At 36.3% G+C, this 18,997-nt stretch overlaps 1 protein-coding gene across 13 annotated transcripts in view; it reads left to right on the top strand.

Annotated features, from left to right (window-relative positions):
- Ano5 (anoctamin 5) overlaps window positions 1–18,997 on the top strand; it is an 81,136-nt gene that overhangs the window by 28,993 nt on the left and 33,146 nt on the right. For 10 of the 13 annotated variants that reach the window (XM_087211537.1, XM_087211534.1, XM_087211536.1 and 7 more), the window contains 6 exons: window positions 2,288–2,401; window positions 8,692–8,760; window positions 9,777–10,061; window positions 12,111–12,224; window positions 13,240–13,355; window positions 18,548–18,682. In XM_087211537.1, coding sequence (XP_087067663.1) covers window positions 2,288–2,401; window positions 8,692–8,760; window positions 9,777–10,061; window positions 12,111–12,224; window positions 13,240–13,355; window positions 18,548–18,682 — 833 coding nt within the window. Of the gene's footprint in view, window positions 1–2,287; window positions 2,402–8,691; window positions 8,761–9,287; window positions 9,334–9,776; window positions 10,062–12,110; window positions 12,225–13,239; window positions 13,356–18,547; window positions 18,683–18,997 lie in introns of those variants that run through there. The other 3 variants (XM_021263929.2, XM_021263928.2, XM_021263927.2) reach the window with 3 other exon arrangements.

Genomic DNA, 18,997 nt, shown 5'->3' with positions numbered 1-18,997 from the left:
GTCAGGGATGCCTAGCTCCCAGGAAATTGATATTTAAAAGCGGTGATTCTCAATGTTTTTTGGATATGGTGAGCCCTCCTCCTAAAATGTGTACACACACACACACACACACACACACACACACACACACACACACACACAAATACACATAGCATTTACAGTTTTAAGAGTTTGTTAACCCCTGCCAGCAAAATACATTTGTGAATTTCAGAATAACTACATCACTCAAAGAGAAGCTATTTGGATGTTTGCCTTATTATAAATGTGCATTTCTAAGAACGAACCAAATATAATACACACATGTTGAAAAATACAATCTTATGTCACATTGCGATGAAAACAAAAGAATGATGTGTTTTAATTTATGCAGTTATATGTAACCAAACTATCAGATTTTTCTGCCCTAGCTGTCTTTAATCACTTTTTGTCAACAACTGCAAGACTTGTACTTTATGGCTATTTAAAAAGCTACCAATAATTTTTCTCTATATTTTTAGAAAATTACAGTTTATAGTCAAGTTCTGACATAAACGTAGAAGTTTAGGTTTTCTCGGTAGCCCTTGATTTTCAGGAGAAGGGATGTATACATACCCATTTTGATAATATACTTAGGAAAGTATTGGAGTCACTGTTTTCTTAACTACTTTGTCAACTGTCTAATTTTCAACTACTATGCATGTGGTTTTTATTTATTTTGTATTTTTTCACTGAGATTTAACTTACCTAAACTAACACTTGTAAAAATATTAATCATTTAAAGAAAATTCTGCCATACAAAATATGGCCACCCCAGGCTTTGCACTTCATTTACATTTAGTGTAATTAGGGTTTTCTGCCCCATTGGATTTCATAAATTTTAGTGAATTTCATAAGTTATATTAATGTTATAATGACTTCTGAGAGTGCAAATGATATTTTTTTTGCTTCTCTTTTTCTTTTTGGTTTGTAGTCAAAATGTAGCATGATAGCAGTTTGCGTTTTCACTGGTTCTTTTACCAATAGGAAAGGATGATTATTACACATCCTTTCGTTGGCACACAGAGAACTCAGACATATCATTTGAGTTGCCATATTTTGACTCTTAATCTCTAGATTCCTTAGATGTTTTTTCTTTGTTCATTTCCCACTCATTTATTCCTTTGCATTATGAGCTAGCAATTTCTAAGACACATTAGCTATGAACTAACAGGTATAGTTGTTATGTTTGTAGAATACAAATGAAACGTAAGATTGTTATCTTATTTGTTTATAGTGTCTATTTATAGTTTCTAGTGTCTTTTATAGGAGGCTCACTTAGCCAGGTTTGAGTGAAAAATGGCACAGAATACCATAAAAGAATCTCATGAACTAATAAGAACACCTGTGGTAATAATCACTCTAATTTTCCATTACACTTTAGCTAAAGAAACTAGACAGTTGCCTTATTAACATCCACTGCATCATTTATTTGCATAATCCTAAGTATAATTTTTGGGCTGTTCATAAGTATTAGCATCACATATTACATATAAACTATGAAGAAGAACACATAAGTCAAACTTGAAATCTTTCTGAGTAGCCATATTGAGAGGAAGGAATTAATGCACTGCACAACATGTGAAAGTTGAACTTGTAAATTTGATTATTGTGTCAAGAGAATTCATCCAGATTTAAACAAAGGCTGTGGCTCACCTTGAGCATTTGACTTGGAAGGCAGATTTGCATGAGAATTTACTTGGAGTGAGGCCAGCCAGCTACCAAGCTACCTGCTGTCTTATTTTTAACTGCACCTGGATTCTGTTTTAATCCCTTAAAAGTTGAACTAGAAAATGGGAATTTTGTAAACATCTGTAAACTTTAAACATAAGTTTACTTTCTTACAGTGAGATTCCATTAATTGCTCTATAAGTTATTGTACCCTGAAAGATGGTGAAACTGTTATTTAGAGAACTCAGTGGTGTGCTGTTTGCCTAGGGTGACAAGGCTCTCTGCCTGAATGTGCATTGTGGACCAATGTTTGCATATATTCATTTTGTATTTTGGTGCAATTGCAACATTGTTGTGTGTGCATGCGGTTAATATAATTAACTTCCTCCTGAGTCTTTAATACATTTTATGGAATTTCACTTTTTTAAATAGGCATACTCTTTTGTTGATGAAAACTCTCATTACAGAATCTGTCTTAACTTTTCACCTCAATACTGAAAAACAAAATCAGGAGGTGAACTAATTTTACATAATCTTGATTTTTTTTTGCCATTTGAGACTAAGCAATAATGTAAAATCTTGTCATTTATGTCTCCTGCAGTTCCAAAAGAGCAAACAAAGCAAAGATTCTATCTTCTTCCGAGATGGGATCAGGCAAATTGATTTTGTACTTTCCTATGTTGATGACATAAAGAAAGACTCAGACATAAAGGCGGTAAGTGCTTAACTGAGAGAAAGGGAGATAGTTAGAGATAATAACTGTAGAATCACACCCCATAGATTGGCTTAGATATCTACGTTGAATGCCATTGTAGATGTCAGAGTCATCTAGGGTTTCACTGAAAGCTGAAACTGAAGTGACCACAAAATAGGCAGCCAAGAATGGATGTGGAAAGTTTATTTCACTTCTTAGATATTTGGGAGGCTGTTCTTCGTCTTCTTGCAAATGATTGATATGATTTTTACATACTAAATTTAGAGAATTTAAATTTTTATGTACTTATTTTAGATACTAAATATGATCTCTAAAATGTGAGGGATGTTCTAAATATTTACTTTTTGTATGAAATTTTAATTTTAAGAATATGTTTAATCCATCTGACCTGAAATCAGCTTTGTGCGGTAAACTCTTCTTAGTCTTATGGGGTTGTCATTGTTAACACTTGTCACTTTCTGAATTTCTATGCTTTACTCCCTTTTTTTTTCACTTGTTTGCTGTCTGTCATATCATGAATTAAATTCATGGGGCCAAATACTTTGTCTTCTTCCTCACTATCTAGATACCCAGAGTGGTGACTAGAAAATAACGGATGCTCATTAAGGGTTCCATATGGGAAATAATAATTAATCTATGTGTATAAGCTTATATATGTGTATGTATACACACACAAATACTTAATTAAGGTACTTACAAAGTCAGTGTCATACAAATAAATAGAACCATAACTGTTATCCCCACAAGATCCTGGACCTGTCCAGTTCTACCTTTCTTCTACCCTTTGCCTGGAAATCATTTCATAGACCACCATTATTGTTGTATTTTCTGAAATGTTCCTGTAACTCCTGGATGTTTGCTTTTCTGCTTTCTCTAACTTTCCTCTTAAGTGGTGGCTGTTTAACTTACACAGCCTTTCCATGAGATGGGCCAAATACTGATTACCGCCTTTCTTCTTTCCTTTTCCTTTTTTTTCTTGATTTGTTTGTTTTTGTGGTGATTGGGATGGAACTCAGGGTCATCCCTTGATAGTAAAACACTTGCCTAGCATATGCAAAGCCTGGATTTGATCCTAGATAGATGATAGATAGATAGATATAAAGATAGATGGATTGCCCTCTTCTCTCTTGTTGTTGATTAGACTGTTGTCCTTCTACCTTTTCTCTACAATTCCTGAGCTATGAATTTCATCAAATCAATTAGTGCCTTGAATTGTTATTATAATTGTTCTATTATCCTGGGTCTTCCTTTTGATTTGTCTACAATTTTAGCTTAGGCTCATTGTCAGTTTCTCCATCAATACTTCCTTGTAAATCATGGATGATCTCAATCCGTGCAAAGATAGTTATTTTGGGACTATGGCCTTTCTGTTCCTTGAACTTCCCTTTCCGCTAATCTTGGCCTCTATGCACTACCCTAAAACTTCTAATCACTAAAAACTGCAGTCCTTTGTAATGTCATTCCATGAGCTGAACTGTTTGATCAAATCCTTCTGGCCCACATCATTCTCCTTTCAGGCTCACCAGGACCACATGAGAAACAATTCTGCTACCACCATTTTACTGTTCTTAGGTCCCCTTCCCTATCCATTGGCAGCATAAGTCTGATAGTCAACACTTATATCCACTCTGCCTGTCAACTGTAATCCCTTGACAAAGCAGCCACTTTAATTAGACCCAGCTCTTAACCTGCTGCATGCTAGCACCCCTGCAGAAAGAGAAACCTGCAGCTTACTGTTTATCTTACTCTGTGCCCATGGACCTCGGTGGTCCTTCATGCTGTCTGGAAATCACACCTTACCACTTTTTCTCTTATCTGCCACTGTCCCAGATGGCTGTTTAAAAGCTTATTCTCTCTCCTCTCACCTCCAGTGCCTCCTCCCCAACTCCAAGGTAAGCTTTCCACACTTTTCTTCTTCACTGAGAAATCTGAAAGAGCAGAAGGAAATTCTGCACATTTCCTCTCATCAGATCTTACCACCCACCAGCATCTTCCCCTAATTAATCTGCTTCCTTCTTGACATCCTAGAAGAAGTATTTGTCCATCTGCCTAAAGCTAACTTCTCCACCTGGGCTCTGGGTCTAATTTTTTCTTCCTTACTATTCAGCAGAACCCGAGATGACCTTCAGGTTTAGTGATTCATTAGAAGACTCCCAGGACTCAGGAAACAGTCATCAGAGCTATATTTTATTATAGTGAAGCAAAGGAAAGGAAAAGCAGCAAGGAGAAAAGAGTCATGGAATAAAGTCCAGGGAAAAAGAGGAGCAAGGATGTCCTGTGGATACACTTAACTTCTCCAGCAGCAGTGTAGGACCAGGGTTTAGGCCAAGTGAGCCACTTTGTCAATTCTGGGGGTAGTAAGTTCCCACAGACAATCAAGATCCCCAGGCGCCAGGACCAACCTTTCTAAGGTTACAGGGTAGCAGTTTAAGCCTGCTTATTAACTCCTTCTGTATACCCACTTAAAGATACTGTTCTTGCAGTATTCCTCTCTCTTAAATTATGTTTTGTTGTTTTTACTAACTTATTTCCTTAAGCCAAAAAAGGCTGTTAATTTTTCCACATTAAAAAATAACAACAAATAGAATAAAAACCTATTGCTGGACATGGTGACTCAGGCCTGTAATCCCAGCAGCTTGGGAAGCTGAGATAGGAGGATCGAAAGTTGACTCCAGGATAGACAGGCCCCTGACCCCTTTTACTCATTAAAAGCATCGTGTGTGTGTGTGTGTGTGTGTGTGTGTGTGTGTGTGTGTTTCTGAAGCAGTCAGGGATTCAAAAGAATCTTTTGCTAAAAAACAATGATTCTGTACTTGGTCCTACAGATGCCCAGTAGGCAACTAAAAGCAGAACAAAGCTTGATTTTTATTTTGTATCTGTCTCCTTTATTAACTTAAAGCTTTGCATGAGATCCTTGCTCAACTCTGCACATAGTCACATTAATCATTGAAGGAGCATCTGTCTAAAAGTTGCCAACACAAGGTTGATCAGCCCTAAATTAACAACATATTTCATCCCCTTTCAAGACAGAGAACACCAATATGAGAGTTTTATAGGAACACAAAAATATCAATGAGTGTGAAGAATTCTCTTATCATTGTCCAGACATGCAGCAGCTTGGATTCAGCAGAGCATTGGCGTAACTGAGACTTTCCCAGGCACAATCTCATCTTATGGAGACCAGATTTAGCCATAAGGACTTCTGCTGGAGCCATTTTGCAAAACCACAACTGAGACAATGATCAAACATACCCTGGTTGACCCCAACTCTTTAAAAGCTGTGTCTTCCTGTACATGGAAGGGCCATTCTTACACTCTGATATGTTCCACCAGAACTGTGCTCCCTTCGGCTCCCATTTTCTCTTACTTTCTAACTCTGTCCATTACATCTGCCTATTCCTCTTACTGAAGAATCTTGAAATGCTTTTATGCAACGAGAGTCAAGAAACTATCCAGGGCAATTTGAGGTCTCCACCTACGCTTTAGGGGATCTCCTCAGGCCCCTCCAGTGACACTATTACCCATTTCTCAGGTTCCTTTCTGCCAATTTTTTCTTAAACCCTTTCCTTTCAAGCCTTCATCCCAATCACTCTCCTCATCTCCTCATATAAAGCCAAAGGTCAGGTCGTGGCCTTCACACTACCTGACCTCTAACATTTGACACAGTGGATCAGCCCTTCTTTGTTGAGTATGTTCTTCCCGAGGCTCCCAAGACTCCTCATTCTCTTAGTTTTATTTTTAATAAAAACTCTTAAACATATGTACCCTATTTATTCTGTTTCTTTGGAGAACCCTGATACAATGATCAATAACATTTTTATTTAGGGTAAAAGAAAATGTTTGTTCTTGGATGAAATGCCACTGATGATAATACCATTTGGATTATTTTTTCTTTAAATGTTAATATCCTTCTTAATTTTTTATTTTAATGTAATACAAATGCTTCTTCTCCATCTTTTCTTCTCTTGGACTCCTTGTTGTAGTGCTGAAGGGTATGGTTCTTAATTCTTAACTTACATTGATTTCTTTGATGATGTCATTCTGTCTCACAGTTTTAAAACCATTATTTGTGGTAAATACAACATTCACTTTTCCAGTCCAAACTTTTCTGTAAAAACACAAAGCTCAAAGACTAGCTATATCTCTATTTGGAAATCTAAAAGACATCCAAAACTCATAGTTCCACTCCTGAACTTTCTCCAACAGTCTAATCCATCTACAAGTCTTCTCTGTGCATAATTTTTCACCATACACTTCAATAGTTGCAAAGGATGTGACTTAAAATATGTCATTGATGCTCCATTAAATTCTTCTTCTAGTATCTACTCATAGAAAGCCAATACCATGGAAACTGGACACACACCATCACTCATTTAAAAAGTATTTGGAAATACATGTTCTTTTTTTTGGTACTGGGGATTGAACTCGGGCCCTTGTGCTTGCACAGCAGGCGGCGAAACCACTGAGCTAAATCTCCAGCCCTGATTTAAAAAGTATTTGCAGAAACTCTTTTAACAGTTGAAATTTTTATTGTTTTATTTTTTCTTCACTTAAAATTATCATTCTACTTTTCCTACATAATTTTTACAATATAAATACTTTATCCTTAGGAGCATTTTATTGTTCATTCAGTCATAAATTTGGTGTAAGAAACATAGTATGTTGATTGAAATATTTTTATTACCTTTAGCCATAACACTCTAAGCCTTAAACTTTTGATTTTACATTGAATTGTTTTTTATAATTGCATGAGTGTTTAGTTGATAAAATATCCTGAATCTATTACTAAATCTGCCAAGTGATGATTAAATATAAAATAAAAACACATTAGAAATGCATTGATTAATGAGACAGAAGGACCTAAAATTGTTCTCTATACTCATGAATGAATAAAACATATTCCTAGAATGAGGTGGTTCCAGCTTCTATTATATTCTCTATATACATATATATATGAATATGTGTTTATATATATGTTCATATATATATGTATATATGTCAACATATGTATGTATTGTATATAATATATAGATATTAATGTAGAGGAAGATTGTTCAGGTAAGTAACTAGTTTGGAATAGATATATTATTATAGAAATGTCAATATTTTTTAAATTCCTGACTTCCATCCCCAGATTACAAAGTGATTTAATGTTTAAAATTGTGTTTATTGATCTGTCAGATTGCAACTCCATTAGCTCTACCATCGATTTTGTATAACTCAGAGAATTGAAGACTATCTGATTTACAAAGGCATGTGTTTCTGTATTAAAGAAAGAGCTAATCGTTTTCTCAGTATTGAAAACAGTATATTGAATGTGTTCCCCCATTCACTGATTTTTTGCTTTTCAGAAGTTGCAATCTGCCTTAATTTGAAGAAAGCCATGTATGAAAAGTTAGTTGAGGGAGAAGAGCTTGCATCAGTATCATAAGCCTATTCTCATTAGTATTGGAGACAGATAAAAAACATATTAAAATTTTATTCCTTGTAAAGTACCGAGAAATCTCAAGGTAGACATGCCTATTTGAAGATGAATGTCCTAGAATTAATATTGGAGATTTAAAAAAATTCAGTCACTCTGAAGTTTTTCCTTCCTCAATCATAATTAAGGCCAAAGATAATTCTGACTGTCAATGCATTGCTTTTAAATCTCACAGTTAGGATTATTTGCAGTAATGACCTGTAGTAAAATTTATCTTTGCTTTTTCTAAGTGAAGCCATTCTGTCCCTTAAGAATAAGAAGTCATCTTGATAACTTAGTTTAACGTTGCATTAAAATTATAGCTTTTGAAGAGTATTGATTTTTGTAAGCATGAGTCTTTCTACCTAGGAGTCCCATATGGCTCTGTTTATGAGTATTTAAAAAATTTTATGTTATTGAGTAAATATGAGTATATTTATCTTCAAATAGAGATCCTGAATATTTCTTAGAGATTGTTTAGAAATATATTGTATTTTTATAGCTATATTTGATTATGTTACAGGTAAAACTTTGTTCATGGAAATTACAAGGAGAACCTTTATATACAGCATGGGGGGGCAGTCTAGTGGCACAGCTGTTGTGTGTCGAATCTGCTTCGCACTGAGCAAAGAGAACAGTATTTATTTTTAATAAAAGAAGACAGTTTATTTGAAGGTGGGGGAAAAGAGAGAGAGAGAGAGAGAGAGAGAGAGAGAGAGAGAGAGAACATGTTGGACAGCTATTCTGGACCAGTAGGGAGAATTTGAAAGTGCATTGCTCTGGGAATGGTATTTTGCAACATTCTGTCTTTTTGTTTTGTTTTGCCTAGGAAAGAAGAAAAGAATTTGAGCAAAATCTCAGAAAGTCAGGTCTTGAATTGGAAATCGAAGACAAAAGGGTAAATATAGTTGAAAATCTATGCAAAAATCTTATTTATTAAGTGTTGTTTTTCTTCTTCTGACCTTTGGCTAGCTAGATTTGGTGTTTGAGACAATATGTGATTCTTTTGACCACAGATTTGTGCCCTGGAAATAATAGCGCACAATTTTACAGGTCAGTAAATCAACCAACTGAGTAGGAGATGAGTAGTGGACACTTTAAAAAGTACAAACAGTTTCTGTTGAGAAAGTCAAAAAAGATGAAGACATAGTATAACCTACCATTTAAACTAGGATAGTGTCCATGAATATGCCATTTTCTTTTAACTTCACTTACTGTTTTTCTAGAATTTCCTTCAAAATTGTTTTTAAAGACCTATTTAAGATCTTATCCTGTCTATAACACTTCTAATGCTAAGTTTGATAAACTTATTTCTCTTTTATCTTTACTGAACCAAAAAATGTGTATTGTACCGCGCAATATGCAACTTATTTATTTATCTACATAACTAACCCGTGTTATCTAAAGCTCTTTCTCTCCATGTAGGCTGATACAGAAGCTGGGTAAGAAGAGTAAGAACGTCTTATAGTTTGTATGTATCTCTTATATAACCTATACAAAATTCTGAGTTCATATCTAGTCACTAAAACTCAAGAGATTACCCAGAACCACACATACAGCTGTGGATTTAGGGCAGAGTGTCCCTTGACCCTGAATTATATTCTTAAAAATATGATCTTTTTGTTTCTGGGTGCCCTTGTTTCTTTCTGTCCGCATCTATCTCTGCCTCTGTGTGTTTCTCTCTCTCTCTTTCTCTCTCTCTCTCTCTCTTTCTCTCTCTCTCTCTCTCTCTCTCTCTCTCTCACACACACACACACACACACACATGTATATCTCTTTTGGGAATTTCATTTTCTAAATTTTTGCTGAAAACTCTTAAATTGAAAATTCTGTGACATCTTCAAAAAATTTTTAACACTTTCTTTTCTTTAATCATCTCAGTAAGCTTTCTGTTTTCTTACCTCCTTTGTGCAGGATTCCGAGGATGGAAGAACTTACTTTGTCAAGATCCACGCCCCTTGGGAGGTGCTAGCTACCTATGCTGAAGTGCTGGGGATCAAAATGCCTATTAAGGAGAGTGACATTCCCCGGACGGAGCACCTGCCCTTTAACTGCATGTTCGCGCCTGTGAAGCTCCCAGAGACCGTGAAATATCCTCGCCCTGAATATTTCACTGTCCAGTTCAACAGGCGTCGGCAGGAGCTCTTCCTCATTGACGACAAAGCCACCTTCTTTAAATCCTCATCAAGAAACAGAATTGTAGGTAGAGAAGAGCTTGCGCCGGGCTCTCCTGGCATGGCATGTTGTGTCTTTGGATGTGTAATGAGGGATTCTAGGTCTGCACGGTGCTCTTGGGTGGAATGGAAGCATTGAACATTGGAAAGTCTCTTGGGTCCACTTCATCCCGTTAATCTCCCTACCTCTCAAACTATTGTTTAAGTAGTGGCTGACAGTGTTGATAGAGTAATGACAAAGGCATCATGCAATCCTAGAAGCACCTAACTGAAAGGAGAGCCTCGCTTTCTGGATAACTCTTTTAAAAATTAGGTTTATAAAACTAATGAGGCTTATTTCACTTTTTAAAAGACTTCGATTCATCTCAAAGGAAGGGAGAAGAAACTTATAATTACAAATTCTTTAAAGGAAATGGCGAAGAACAGGGAGGTGGAGGCACTTCTCTTTGGGAACCGGGGAAAACTCAGTTCTTTTACACCTATAATAAATACCCTTACAGTTTCTTTTGTAACTATTTCATAGCAATAAAAGCCAAGAGAATTCTTCCAAGTTCCCATTCCTTATCTCATCAAATGGTGAGTTGAAGTGTTTATCCCCTTTGATCTAGCAGCACAGGGCTCTTGTTGGCTGACTTGGCTAGATTTTAAGTAAGCTTCTCTCATCCTCATGGGGAACTGAGCCGTGACCCACTCAGCGGACCCACTCATGAGCACTGAGGCATAAGGCGGCTCCTCCCCAACAGGGGGGACCCTCCCTGCCCCTCCTGCTCACCAAGCAAGAGCCTTCTCTCCCTGACCTTTCAGATGACTGTAGCAGTCCCCTCCCACTTCCCATTCTCCCAGTAGTCTTTTTTTGGTGGTGGTGGGGGCAGGGATTGAACTCCAGACCTTGCAGTTTTGAGGCAGGCAGTGGAACCACTGAGCTAAGTCCCCAGCCCTCTGAATCGTCTCTTTTAACCGAAGTCTTTAAAAAAAAGAAGCCAAATCCACATTTCCTTTTGTTTGAAAACACCATACTTTACTTATTTCTATAGGTTATAATACATCTTACTGTCTGGTAAACATTCCACTTTGATAACAACCCACATCAGTGTTGTTATTTTGATGGCTTTTTAAAAAAAAATTTTAATTTTAATTTTTTCTGGTGATTGTTTTTTTAAGGAGATAATCCAAAGTATATAAAGAGGTTTTTATTTATCACATTAATCATGAAATGAAAACTGTAAATTATTGTTTCCTCATCAAAATGGAACATTAAGCTATCTTTAGGATGGATAAACTGGTTAGGTAGCAATGATTCAAGGACAAAATCTATTCCAGTCAACACCTTGAATGATGAAGTGTAGAAGAAAGATGGAAGTAAATATAAAAGAAAAGTGGGAAATATATCTCAAGTGGTGCTAAAAGGACCAAATTCAGTAATCAGAAAAGTTGAAATTCTGAACAGTTGCTGGAAGACAAGCAGCAGATGAGGTTGAATTGATAGAAATACGAGATCTGGGAATACCACAGCCCAAATTATATGCAAGAGAAAAGTGAAACAAAGATATAAGGAATCGCAAAGTGGCCATACAGAGATGATAATCTTGATGAATAAATTAAACTAAAGACAATAGCAGGTAAAGGCCCCATATAAATCATCAGAATAACTTACTGAAGAAATATCCAAAAGAGCATGGCTAAGTATTAGTTCTACCTCCTATTTCTCCAAGTGAACTATTTATTAGTAATGATATGAGACTCTAACTTGAAACCCTGATTATTGTTGGGATTCTGGCATAAAGGGCTCACAGAGAAGCTTGGGATGAAGGTAGCAAAATAAATTGAGATCCATCTACCCTCGCAGCCATCATTAGAATGGGGAACTCTCAGAGCTGTGGGCTAGAACACCTACGAAATTCACGCAACTCCAGTTTTGTCTTCTCTCAAACAGTAAAGGGACGCTTCCCACTGTCATTACCATCTGGGTCTACATCCAGACACATTCAGATACAATGTGAAATTGTGGCCAAAAAAAATGTGAAAAGCATCAAGATCTGAAAGGTGCTAGCGTCTCTTGGTATTTACCTTTTAGGTGTACTATATTCTTTCACGGTGTCCTTTTGGCATAGAAGATGGGAAAATAAAGTTTGGGATTGAAAGACTGCTAAATTCTAACACTTATTCATCTGCCTACCCGCTCCATGACGTAAGTATGATTTCAACTCTGAAATAACAAGCTTACTTCCTCACATGTTCAGAGACTGCCTTTTTTGAGAAATAAAACCTCCATTTCCTTTGTTTTTCTTTTTCCCCATCTTCTTACTTCTTTCTCATGATGGGAAAAAATCCCCAAGACTTGCTGCTTCCTAACTGAAAATTCCACTAGTCATGCTGAAACCTATTGTTAGTACCTCTTGAGATTGAGGTTTTAAAAGTGCATTTCTTGGGTTGGAAGCTACATGATATAAAATTTTATACCTTATTATTAAGTTTCACATTTTAAACCGGATACTCTTCAGTGTTGTCTTTAGCAGTTCAGTTGTCTACACAGAGAGAAAGAAAAATAATCTATTAAGTAGCTACTATGTACCCAGTACTTATATACCAGACAATATACTAGATACTAGACAATATACTATATACAATATAATAGCAATACTGCTATTCATTACCTAACAATGAGTAAAGAACTTACACATAAAATAACACTGAACCTCTCAGTGCTAAACTGTGCTGTAATATTTGAATTTGTTGGGAAGTGGGCAGCAACCATGACCAAAGAGTACAGCAAGCGTTTCTTTCTGTAATAGCTGGATAACTTGTATCAATTACTGAACTTTGCTAGGGGTTTAATTTTTCTACCTATTAAAAAAATTGCTGCATATTTCTAAAGTCCCAGCCAGCTCCATAGTGACATGAGTCTTTGAGTTGAAATGGTGCACACAGATTTCAGTAGAGAAGAAAGGGCATCCTGGGCTGAAGGAACAACCAGAATAAAGGCAAAGTTTCATGTATAAACTTGGACTTTTAGGTAATTGTTACAGACTTAATAAATAAATTGCTGTGATTATAGTTTTTGATAGACTGCAGTACATGAATGAAATTCCGTCAATGATTGATGGAATGTAAATACTAAAGAGGGCATTGTCCTAGCCCACTAGTGTTCTTTAAAAATGAAAGTGTTTATTTACTTCATTCTTATTTTTCCACTTTCTCTTTAGGGCCAGTATTGGAAGCCCTCAGAAGCTCCAAATCCTGTCAATGAAAGGCACATACTTCATAAGAACTGGGCTCGGTTTTCCTATTTCTACAAGGAACAGCCTTTGGATTTGATTAGGTGAGTTTGTGATAGGAGATCATACTGATTTAAACTTGATGGTATTTGTATTCAGAATGACATCCTAGGGCTGGGGATTTAGCTCAGTGGTGCCTCCACCTGCCTCGAAAGCACAAGGACCTGAGTTTGATCCCCGGTATCAAAAAACAAACAACAAAGAAACAAACAGAATGACATCATTGTATGTTATTTTTTACTGTCATTTTCAAAGACTGCATTTTACAGCGTTTACTATACTACTGATTAGTATTTCACTTGGAAGCAAAGCGTTGCTGTCCAAATCTATGAGAAAGAGCAGATATAGCAAGATGGTTCAGAGGTTAGCCCCTTGAATTTAGCCAGGTTGGATTCGAATGCAAATTCTGCCTCCAGAAAGCTGTTTTAACATGGGCAGTTTACTTAACCACAATCTGTAAAGTGGAAATGATACTAGTACTTTCATTGTGGGGTTATCTGCTAACTAAATAAGATGTGTGTATTTTGAGCATAGGAATGTTTTCATTCCCTATTAGTTTTGTTTTTATTTTACAGTACAAGAATTTAGAAAGTAGGAGAAAAGTAATGTATCAGTATTTGTCTGTGTGATGATCTCAGAGAGCTATAAAATCATTTCATTTGTAATCACAGTTCTTTAGAGTTGCATTAACTAAACAAAAAGATGATATTGCAGGTTCTTATATCTGAAAGGTGACTATATATATATACATTTGTATGTATTTGAGCATCATATATATGAATATATATGATGTTACGAGACTTGTGCTGTGATTTTGGTGAAGAAACAATGAAACTGCAGAGACTCCTAGAGGCTGTATTTTTCATTGGATTTATTCTTGTACTGCTATGTCTGTACAACAGCATTCCAGCATCCAGTTTATGAGACTGATTTTGATGCATCCACCAAGCCATTGGAAATGTTATTTGAACAGTTTGGATGGCAAATCTAAGAGACAAATAAGGCAACTAAGAGACATTTAAAAAATAAATAGGATCCTAGCCCGCTTAGAAAATGATGTTTTCTCTGTGAATCTTCATGAAAACTTTTTTTCTGGGATGCCTATTTGAATCATTTTGAATAACTGTATTTTAATTTTTAAGCTACAAAACAGAAAATTTATGAAAAAAATTAAGGAGTGGGGATATGTGTAAAATTTTAAGTGGAAAACCCATCTCCATTGAAGACTGAAGAAGTAACTAGTCTAGGGCTGGGGATGTAGCTCAGTGGCACAGTGCCTGCCTCGCAAGTGCAAGGTCCTGAGTTCCATCCCCGTTCCCCCTCGCCCCCCAAAATAGAAGTAACTACTCTAAATCTGGTAATATCCACTCAGTTCTGTGTGCCTGCACAAGAAATATGATTCACAAATGCAGTTTTGCCAAGGGCATTGTAGATGGGGGGTTTTGGCCACTCATAAAACAATTGTTTGTTGAAGTATCTATCATTATTTCTGACATCTTTTTCTCCTTTATTTGTGCTGAGGATTTCATTTCTCACTGCATATATTATTTATATCCTTTTCTGTAAACACACAAAGATCCATCTCATACTTTTGGAACAGAATATAGAATATTTTATTACTAATTTCTATACATCTATTAATTTTTCTATTGACAAATATTAGAGTGTCCCATATTTTTCACTTTTGGGTTCAACATTGTCAAGAACACCTGTGATATTTTGCTGTTGAGGAATATTTTTGGAGCATATGTTCAGACAAGCAAAATTTTCATGAATGGCTGCGTCTTTTACATTATTCAAAACATAGTGAGCATGTATTCACCTAACATTACTCAACTGTCTACTATACATGTTCAGTGCTACAAGTGTTCATCAGAAGTTGGTTTTCCTAAGCCCAGATATACACAGAAATGTTACATCTCCCTTCAGTGTGGTGTATCTGGAATATCTTGCTAGCAGCTGCTAACTTCCTTTTACTGCAAACACAAAGCTGGGGTGTTTCATTGAGTAGCAGTATGTTGCTCAAATTTAATAATTTTAAAAATATTTGGTCATTTTCTTATGACCAATTTGGATGTATAGCAAATTATACTGTTTCAATTTCAACCATGGAATGACTTTTTTAGTAAATGTATATTTTGAGAAGAAAATTTAATGTAAAGAAATAAAAACAGTATAAAATTTTAAGTAGACAACTGAAAAAGCAAAAGAGAAAGCCTTACATTGTCATAGAAGTAGCAATTGCAGGAAAGAGCCGTTTTGCCTGGAGTTTCTTTTCAGTGGTTATGGGAGAGAATATCTTCACTCTCAAGGATAGACAATGAAATATCCAGGGTAAAGGAACACAATATATTCAATTTATTTTCTAATGGTTCATGAAGATAGATGATAGATAGATGATAGACAGATAGATGCAAATGTAGCAAAATAATTACTTTTAAAGAACCAAAGCATATGTTGAGTTTCTTTGAATTATTCTCACAAGGTTTTGGATATTTGAGACAATTTACAAATGAAAACTTACATAAAGGAGAAGTTCAGAAATTGGCCCATGCACATATGAGCAACTGATTTACAGTAAAGGTGCCCTGCAATTCAATGAAGAAACCACAGTCCTCTCATCCAATGATGCTGGTTCAAATGTATATCCATAGGCCGAACATGAATCTCGAGCCTTGCCTATAGAAAATTTAAATTAACTGGAAGTGGATCAGAGTCAAAGTACAGGAAATAAAACTACAAAACTCTTTAAAAAGCATGTAGGAGAAAAATCTAAATGACCTGGGGTTATGTCTGATTTTCTCAGATAAGACAGAAAAAACACAATGAAAACTGATATATTTGATTTAAGCAAATCTAAAATGTTTGCTCTTTATGGGGAAGTTGCAAAAATCAAACAACAGACTGGTAGAACATATGTGCAGTTTCCATAAATGACTTTTATCTAGAATATATAAGGAAATCTTAAAACTCAGTGAGGCGACCAAATAGTTTAAAAATGGGCAAAGAATTTTCAGATAAGTCACCAAAGACTTGTGTTTAAGGATGGCCTATAAGCATATCAAATTTCAATATTATTATTCACTGGAGGAATAAAAGTGTCATTTAGATGCCACTACACTTCCTCTAGAACCGCGAAAGTGAAGAAGACTCACAATGGGAGACACTGGTGGGGACCTGGGGCTCTTTTTTTTTTTTTTTCTTTTTTGCCGGGGATTGAACTGGGGTCCTTGCGCTTGCGCAGCAGGCGGCGAAACCGCTGAGCTCAATCCCCAGCCCGACCTGGGGCTCTTGAAGTCTGCACCCTGCTGCTGCTAGGGCTTCATGTTGTAGCTGTTCCCGTGGCGGTTTCCGCAGCGGTTTGGCAGCTTCTTAGAAAGTGAAATGCACACTCTCCTTGTGTTCCAGCAATTCCAGTTGCAAGTATTTAACAACAACAACAAATGAAGCATTTGTGCGGAAACATGTTCATAGCGATTTAGGAATAATTTTTAAAAAACTGGAAACAAGCCTCCTATTCATGAACATATGACTGCATAAACAAAGTATCATACCTTCGAACAATGGAGTTCTTCAGAATTATAGAAACAAATTTATAATGAAACAACAGGGATGAAAGTGAAAAACATTATGTTAAAGAAAATAAGCAAACCACCAAAAGCTACATGCATTGTGTTTCCATTAAAAAATATTCTGCAGCCGGGGATTTAGCTCAGTGGTTCTGCCTCCTGCCCTGCAAGCGCAAGGACCCAAGTTCAATTCCTGGTACCAAAAAAAAATATTCTGCAAAGTGAAATAGTATAGGGGCAAAACCAGAATTGTGCTGGCCCAGGTGAAGATGTGGAGCGGAAGGTTAATGACAAACGGTACGAGGGAGCTCTGTGAAGAGATCTGAGTGCAGGCTATGTAATTAGGGTGCTGCTTCCATGCCCACCGGGCTTTGAACTTACTGAACTACACACTTAAACCAAGAATACTTTATTGTGTCTGGATTATATCCCCACAGATTTCATTGGAAAAAGTAAAATTAAACACTTCTCTTAGAATTTCCCTTCTGGGATAAGAAAACTGTTGAGGGCTGGGGATTTAGCTCAGTGGCTTTGGCACCTGCCTTGCAAGCCAAGGACCCGAGTTCAATCCCTGGTAGAAAGAAAAGAGAGAAAGAGAGAAAGAAAGAAAGAAAGAAAGAAAGAGAGAAAGAAAGAAAGAAAGAAAGAAAGAAAGAAAGAAAGAAAGAAAGAAAGGCGGGCATATTTGTATAGAATAAATGTATTTATAGTGACTATCATGATAGTTTTATAATGTGAAGATAATATATAGCAAAGCGAAAAGCTTCTTGTTGAGGAACGAAGCTTAAACATTGTGGAAATTACAGTTTGATATTAAGTTCTTTCATAGAATTATATGACAAGCTGTTAGGAGCCAAAAGGAATCAGCTCTGCCTGTCCAGGAAACTGGAGTCTCTCAGCTTTGGTCAAGTGGGCTCTGTTGCCATAAGGAGAGGGATTAATCAGTTTAACTCAGTGAAACTTGGATTTCTGAGGCAGCAAAAACTACATTCTTGGGTTCCTAAAGGGGACTCAGTTAAAAAAATAACAAAACTTAGATTTGAGAAGAACATTTATGCTCATTAATTCTATCACTTCTCAACTCTTTCTAAACAAAAGCAGAGCTGCGTATTTTATGGAATTTCACTTAGTCATTTTTAATTCCTTGTCACAATTCATGATTTATCACTCCAAGACCCAGACTGGGAAGAAGATGAAAATTCATACAGAGAGTGTGGTCAAATTGCCTTCTTCAGTTTCAGAAACGGAGGGAAAAGAAGAGCGTGTGCAGGTTTGCACTGTCATTTTGGTTCCTCGCATTCATCGGCAGACATTGCATTGCAGAATACACTATAGTTTATTTCAAAAATAGTTCATCTTCCTGAAGAATTGAGATGCTCTTCAAACAGTCTTACTATTCAGAATTTAAAATCCATTCAAGGGCTCCCTTCTTCTTTGTGCTACCTCTTCTAATTTCCATACCTATTCTTATACTATGGGATAAGCATCATTCTGTGCCTTATGATGTGCAAAGTAAAGTTCAGAGAGTTGAGTAACTTGACCAAAATTATGTGGGCAGAGGCAGTACAGCCCAAATGAGAACACACACCTGTCTAAATACAAAACTAAGGCCCCTTGGATTAAAACATTCTTCTAACCTCTGATTCTATTTTTACTCTCTTTCACAGGGATTATTATGGAGAAAAAATTGCTATCTACTTTGTCTTTCTTGGTTTTTACACAGAGATGCTGTTCATTGCAGCTTTGGTTGGCTTAGCTTGCTTTATTTATGGCTTATTATCAATGGGCAGTAACCCAAGCAGGTAAGGACCCCAACATGCCCAGAGAAAACATCCTTATCCTATGCTACCTGAATCTATTATTATTATTTCCTTGGTATTTTCCCGGTGTTTCCTTATGTCAGTAAATAATTGCTATTTCTGAGGATAGCACAACATACTCATTGGGTGGTTTAGGAAAGTCTCCTTCGGATTATGAGCTATGAACAATCTGTTCCTAAAAATATGCCTTGACCCCCTATGGAAATTGCTGCTTTATTTCCCCTTCTGTTATATGCAAGAAGCTATATAAATGGTTGTTCTGGAAAGAATAGCTTAGATTTTCATCTCAAACCTCAT

This window comes from Heterocephalus glaber, unplaced genomic scaffold (assembly GCF_053883595.1).
Source record: "Heterocephalus glaber isolate CG9 unplaced genomic scaffold, H.glaber_assembly_v1.0 deba00001428, whole genome shotgun sequence".
NCBI classification, from domain to species: Eukaryota; Metazoa; Chordata; class Mammalia; order Rodentia; family Bathyergidae; genus Heterocephalus; species Heterocephalus glaber.
The sequence above is the reverse complement of the archived record's forward strand: the minus strand, read 5'-3'. Positions and strand labels throughout refer to the sequence as shown.